The sequence below is a fragment of the Lucilia sericata genome, unplaced genomic scaffold (genome assembly GCF_015586225.1).
Source record: "Lucilia sericata isolate MDLA Ls3-8-SP2 unplaced genomic scaffold, ASM1558622v1 Contig001955F_arrow, whole genome shotgun sequence".
NCBI classification, from domain to species: domain Eukaryota; kingdom Metazoa; phylum Arthropoda; class Insecta; order Diptera; family Calliphoridae; genus Lucilia; species Lucilia sericata.
This window is the reverse complement of record NW_023995829.1, coordinates 5,347-12,648: the sequence shown is the minus strand read 5'-3', so window position 1 is coordinate 12,648 and position 7,302 is coordinate 5,347. Positions and strand designations below refer to the sequence as shown.

The following is a 7,302-nucleotide window of genomic DNA, read 5'->3' as shown; positions in this document are numbered from 1 at the left end:
GCATCAAGAGAAAACCAAGTGGACGGCTGCCGGAGACAGTTTGCCAACAACCAGCACCTAGGAACCAGCTCAGCAACTAAGAGGTAACAACCGGGATTCCCGATTTGGCCCCAAACATTGGTCCTTCTCCCGTAAAAAAAAAGGTGCGTAAATTGAAATTATTAAAGTGCAAAGTGTTTCATATGCATATATTGTGGTTCATTATTTGTGGCTCGGAAAAAGTGAGATTGTGTTACTTTTTGAAATTACATCGTGAACTTTTACATTAAGCCGCCGTTTTTCCTTACGGTCATTTGTATTTGTTGTTTTATTTTTGGAACCTAAATAAATTTGTCGTCCATCTTTTTCTCAAGTTTTTAAACTTATTGGAAATTGTGATTTTGGCGCATTTTAACTTAGTGGTTCTCTTTAACTCTTTTATTGGAAAATAAAGTTTTGTGGTTCTCTTTAACTTTGTATGGTGTTAAAAAACTTCAGTTTCTCTTTTCATTTCTTGATTTTATTTAAAGAAGTTTGTGACGCTGTGATTTGTTTTAAATTTTTGGAAAATATATTTTTGTGGTTCTCTTAAATAAATTAAAATATGTCGATTTTTGAAAAATACATAGTGGCTGCGGATGAATTAATCAGCTTTGAGGTTATGCTTAAAGCTGAAGATTTTTCTAGTTACACGGACGATGCTTTTGATTTTGAAAGATCAGAATTAGATAAATCATGGGAAAATTATAAAAGCATTTATAGTGATTGTTCTGATGTCACAATAGAAAAAAAGAAAGAATTGTTAATGGTACAAACAAAGCATCCGCAGGTCCGCAAGACATATATAAGATGTATTAACATTATTTCCAAAGCAAAAGCAAACTTAGGTAAAAAAACTGAAGAAAATGTAGAATCAGCAATTCCCAATCTTTGTGGTTCCATATCCGTACCTCCTTGTGATACTGGTGTTTTTCATTGGGATTACGTTTCGTGGCCCACATTTAGGGATATGTTTACTGCGATTTACATAAACAATACAAGACTTAGCCCTGTAGAAAAGTTATTTTACCTGTTTAGAAAAACTGATGGTGAGGCAAGGGATATAAATAGAAATGTTGCCCTGACAGCAGAAAATTTTGAGATAGCTTGGTATAATTTGAAAATTCAGTATGAAAATAAACGGGTTTTGATTAATAGTCAATTGAAGTTGCTCTTTAATTTAGCTCCTTGTCAACAAGAATCGGCTAGTGAAATTAAAAGACTTCAAAGGGAGATCAATAATTGTATGGCTATCCTTAAGTTATACAATGTAGATATTAATTCATGGGACCCTATTTTTGTATTCCAATGCTCATCCCGTCTCTCAGAATGTTCACTTAATCTGTGGGAACAATCGTTCAAGAACAAAACAGAGGTTCCCAAATGGGAAGAATTAAATAATTTTCTCACCGATAGATTTCATGCCCTTGAAAGTGTATCAGATATCATAGCTATAAACAATTCAAATCCCAGTGGTTCCCAATCGGCACTTAATAGTAACAATAACCATACATCAACTAAAGTAAAACAATTTAAGGCCCATAATACTAAAGTTGAAACCATTTTTTGCAAATTATGCAAAGAAAACCATAAAATCAGCTCCTGTACCAGATTTTTGAATATGGATTATAGAAATCGTGTTTCAACTTTGAAAAAATTTCGTTATTGTTTTAATTGCCTCAACATTGGACATATGTATGGTGATTGTAGTAGCACAAACGGTTGCTCCAAGTGCAAAAGGAAGCACCATACTTTAATGCATAGGGATTTTGTAAATAAAAACAATAATAGCCAAAATCAAGGAAATACTAGATTTCAGGGCGAAAGTCAAAATAGTTCTGTCCAACAAATACAGTCCACAAATACAAATCAATTACAGTCCACTAATATCGCAGGTCCGTCTGGTGTTGTTCAGTCACATCACACATCAGTAGCTAAGAAAGTGATGTTGGCTACAGCTTGGGTCAATATAATTAGTTGTGGTTCCTATTACAAAGTTCGAGCACTCATAGATCCTTGTTCGGATGAAAGTTTTGTTTCTCAGAGAATACAAACTGTATTGAAGTTGCCCAATAAGCCAGTTTCCGCAGAAATTACTGGTTTAGGAGGAGAATTAGTAAGCAAATCTTCAAAGATTGCGAACTTTATAATTGTTTCTCTGTTTGATCAAAATGTATCTCTAAATATTCAGGCTTTAGTAGTTACTCGTGTAACAGGAAATGTACCTACACATACATTTAAGCCTCCAAAGAATATAGATTTGCCCAATCTGAATTATGCTGACCCCAAGTTTTATGAAAGCAGTGAAATAGACTTATTGTTAGGAGGTGATTTGTATCCCCTAATTCTTCGTGATGGAGTTCAATATGGAATTTTCGAATCTTTAGTGGCCCAAGAGACAATTTTTGGCTGGATTGTCACAGGCCCAACTCCAAGTAATGATTCCTCACGTTTTTCAATAACCAATTATATGACAAAAGTTTCCATTGACGATCAGTTAAAAAAGTTTTGGGAGTTAGAAGAAGTTTCTCGTAGAAAGATTTTATCAGAAGAGGATAAAAAATGTGAAGAGATCTATCTTTCTACTTCCACAAGAAATTCTGAAGGAAGATATATAGTTTGTTTGCCCTTTAAAGATACTTTTTCGTCACTTGGCCCAAATCGTCATATTGCTCTCAGTCAATATTTAAGAAATGAAAAGGTTTTAATGCGAAATCCTGAATTTAAGGCTCAATATGATGAGGTTTTAAAAGAATACATAGCTTTGGGACACATGGAGAAAATTGAAATTCAGAAAGTAGTCCGAGTTATTATTTACCTCACCATGGAGTTTTTAAGCCTGACAGTACCACCACAAAGTTAAGAATTGTTTTTAATGCTTCAAGCTCGTCTTCTAATGGTAACAGTCTTAACGATTTGCTGTTTGTAGGCCCTATATTGCAAGCTGATTTAGTAGCCCTAATTCTAAAATGGCGACTCTTTCAGTTTGTCTTTAATGCAGATATATCCAAAATGTATCGACAAATTTTATTAAAATCTGAACATAGACAGTATCAGAAGATAGTTTTTCGTAGTCCTAGTGAAACCCAAATCGAAGATTATCAGTTGAACACCGTCACTTGGCGTTAATTGTGCCCCCCTTTTTGGCCCTTAGAACGCTTTTACAGTTAGCTGACGATGAAGAACGATGTTTTCCGCTAGGCTCAAGAATTCTTCGTGAGTCAATGTATGTTGATGATGCTCTTGTTGGAGCTCATTCGATCCCTGATGCTTTGGAGGCACGAGACCAATTAATTGGTATATTGGGTACAGCTGGGTTTGAGTTGAGAAAATGGGCCTCAAACTCTAAACAAATTTTAAAAATTTGCCCCAAGAACATCTTCTTAACTCTTCTTTTTTGTCGCTCGATGATAAAAGTAATGCTAAAACACTCGGTGTCCGTTGGAATGCGGCAGAAGATTACTTTTATTTTACAACTGAGAAGATTAAGTTCAAAACAGCTTATACAAAGAGGGAAGTACTCTCAATTATAGCAAGGCTATTTGATCCAGCAGGTTGGTTGGCCCCAGTGATTATAACAGCAAAGATTTTGATGCAGCAAATGTGGCTCGACAAAATAGACTGGGACGAACATATAAAACCTGTGGCTCTACAAAAATGGAAGACATTCATTTCTAATTATAATGAGATTGATACAATTAAACTTGATCGTTGGGTTCAATATACGCCTAGTTCTTATATTGAATTTCATGGCTTTTGTGACTCTTCTGAGTTAGCTTACGCAGCTACACTATATATACGTATTGTGAATGGTGATAAAGTTTATGTAAATCTACTAATTGGCAAAACAAAAGTGGCTCCAGTTAAAAGGCCATCTTTGCCGCGTTTAGAGTTGTGTGGCGCAGTTCTTTTAGCCAATTTAGTAAACAGCGTAATCCCCAATTTCAAATTGCATACGTATAATTTATATTTGTGGTCCGATTCGACAATAGTTCTTGCTTGGTTACGAAAACCGCCATGTAATTGGAAAACCTTTGTTGCAAATAGGGTAGCAACAATATTAGAAAAAGTAGGAAACAAAAATTGGTTTCACGTAGCTTCTAATCACAATCCTGCCGATCTAGCAACCCGGGGGCTGATACCTTCGGATTTAAGAGAAAACAAACTTTGGTGGCATGGTCCTGATTGGCTCAGATTAAACAAATCGTCGTGGCCCGAAGGTCCATTAGAATTCGAAACAGTAGAAGAATCGAAACAAGTGCAAGTTAATATTGCTAGATCCGCTGAACGAGAAGATATACTGGACCGTTTCTCAAGTTTGCCCAGAGCATATCATGTTATTGCTTATATATTTAGATTTTTTAATCTTGCGAGCAAAAGCAGACGTAAAAGCTGTAATTACGAAACTGTTAGAATTTCCGCTCAAGAACTTGTATTTGTACGAAATCGGCTATTTTTTCTCTCTCAACAGTCGCACTTTTCTGATGAGTTTAGTTGTCTGTCATCGAAAAAGAAAATTGACTCTCGTAGTCCTTTATTAACGCTTATGCCTTTCTTAGACAAAAATGGTATTATTCGTGCTAATGGTCGTCTTGGCTCTACAAAATGTTTGTCATACAATGAACGACATCCCGTAATACTTGCATATACTAGTAGATTAGCACGACTTTACGTTGAGTTTGTCCACAATATGGTCTTACATGGAGGCCCTCGTTTAGTCCTAAATGTCGTACGTCAGGAGTGTTGGATTATAAAGGCTAAAAATCTAATAAAAACGGTCATCCACAACTGTAAAATCTGCGTTATACATAGAAAAAAGCTTCAAAATCAGATCATGGCAGTGCTACCTGAAGAAAGAACTACTTTAAGTCGCCCTTTTACTAACACAGGTGTTGATTTTGCCGGCCCATTTGAAATCAAAAGTTTCACTGGTCGATATTGCCGTATCACTAAAGGCTACGTGTGTCTATTTGTTTGTTTCTCTACTAAGGCGATTCACATTGAGGCCGTTAGCGATTTGTCCACTCCTGCATTTCTAGCAGCTTTGGCTCGATTTGTTGCTCGTCGTGGTTGCCCTAGTCGCATTTTCTCTGATAATGGAAGGAATTTTGTTGGCGCTGCAAGAGAACTTGAAAATAACTTCGAAAAACATATAGAAGAATTACGTGATTCGGCAGTAGAAAAATATGGTCATCAACATCTTGAGTGGCACTTTATTCCTGCAGCAGCTCCTCATATAGGAGGACTGTGGGAGGCAGGAGTAAAAAGTTTGAAAATGCACTTTAAAAAGTCAGCTGGACAAATGAAATATACGTTTGAAGAGTTTTCGACACTTTTGGCAAAGATAGAATCGTGTCTCAATTCGCGTCCTCTTGGCCCTACGTCCGACAGCATCGATGATTTGTCCGCTCTTACTCCTGGTCATTTTTTAATAGGCTCTGCTATTCTTACTCCTGCTGAACCTGAAGAGCTTAGCTCGCCAATTAGTATAGTAAACCGTTGGCGAAAAATCAAAGCATTGCAGCAAGAAATTTGTCACCGTTGGAAAGACGAATATTTAAAAGAGTTGCACAAGCGTAATAAATGGAAAAGTCCCCAAATAGACTTAAAAGAAAATGACCTCGTTGTTCTTAAAAGTGAACCTTGTTGTCCAACTGAATGGCGCTTAGGTCGTGTTGTAAAAGTTTATCATGGTTCTGACGGTAAAGTTCGAGTGGCTGACCTTAAAACTCAAATGGCGTAATCACTCGACCGATACACAAATTCGTTTTACTCCCTAATTGCACTGATTAATAATTCAATATCACCTTTTCTAAAATAAAGTTGCTCATTTAAACTTCTAGATTAAAAAACAAGTAAGAAATTATAGTCGGGCGTGGCCGACCATATGATACCCTACACCAATTGCCAATATTAAATGTGATTAATTTCAATAATTACGCATTTCTGTTAATCTTATATAGGTTCCAAATAATGTCTGTTCATGTTCGGTTGTATGCTGACTAGGAAAAATAGAAGACCGATTTTAATCATTTTCAACAGCCATCGTCAGTGGATCAAGAGAATAGTATGTGACACATTTTAACAAATTATATTCAAAATTGCGATCTGTTGCGTGCACACAAGTTTTACACGGTCACAAAGACGGACATAGCTTAATAAGGACAAATATTTTTGAGTGCTACAAACATCAACACATTGTTCCGATCATAGCGAAAAATTACAGTGTTATTTATAATTACATATCAAACTTAGTTGTGCCAATTTTTGGCAAGATAGTAGTATATTTATCGTAGTCATGAGCTAAGAGGCCCTAATCGGTAGGTCCGGTTGTATGGGGGCTAGGGAAAAAATTGGTCCGATCCTTATAAAATTTAATGTCGACATTTTATATAAAATGTTTATATAAAATCTATTTGTGGTAAATTTCATATTGATACTAGTGTTTATAAGTGAATTGTGGACATTCAAGTCATTTCCTGAAGGGGATTTTGTATAGGGGATAGGGTCAAATAATGCCCGATCATTATAAAAATCGACAGTGTTATTTATAATTATATCCAACTTAGTTGTGCCGATTTTTGGAGAGATAGTAGTGTATTTGACAAAGTTATGAGCTAAAAGGCCCAAATCGGAAGGTCCGCTTATATGGGGGCTAGAGTAAAACTTGGTCCGATCCCTATAAAATTTATTGTTGGGAATTATGTTTATATAAAACTCATTTGTGCCAAATTTCATCGTGATACTACTGTTTATAAGTGAATTGTGGACATTCAAGTCATTTTCTGAGGGGGACTTTGTATGGGGGCTAGGGTCAAATAATGCCCGATCTTTACGAAAATCACTAGAATTATTAAGACATATATAAAACTAAACTTTTCCAATTTTTGTAGAGATAGCAGATCATTTAACATAATTATGAGGTCAAAAGCCCTATTCGGGGGTCCGGTTGTATGGGGAAAAGGTGCTAATGGTCGTCTTGGCTCTACAAAATGTTTGTCATACAATGAACGACATCCCGTAATACTTGCATATACTAGTAGATTAGCACGACTTTACGTTGAGTTTGTCCACAATATGGTCTTACATGGAGGCCCTCGTTTAGTCCTAAATGTCGTACGTCAGGAGTGTTGGATTATAAAGGCTAAAAATCTAATAAAAACGGTCATCCACAACTGTAAAATCTGCGTTATACATAGAAAAAAGCTTCAAAATCAGATCATGGCAGTGCTCGATTTGTTGCTCGTCGTGGTTGCCCTAGTCGCATTTTCTCTGATAATGGAA

At 36.1% G+C, this 7,302-nt stretch overlaps 2 protein-coding genes across 2 annotated transcripts; both read left to right on the top strand.

Moving 5' to 3' along the window:
- Positions 1–583: 583 nt before the first annotated feature.
- LOC119613065 lies at positions 584–2,881 on the top strand. Its single transcript, XM_037969002.1, has one exon. It carries the CDS (start codon positions 584–586, stop codon positions 2,879–2,881), a length of 2,298 nt encoding a protein of 765 aa, XP_037824930.1.
- A 361-nt stretch (positions 2,882–3,242) lies between these two features.
- Positions 3,243–5,761, top strand: LOC119613064. Its single transcript, XM_037969001.1, has 2 exons — positions 3,243–3,315; positions 3,393–5,761. The coding sequence occupies exons 1-2, from the start codon at positions 3,243–3,245 to the stop codon at positions 5,759–5,761; spliced, it is 2,442 nt and encodes an 813-aa protein (XP_037824929.1).
- Positions 5,762–7,302: the final 1,541 nt, after the last annotated feature.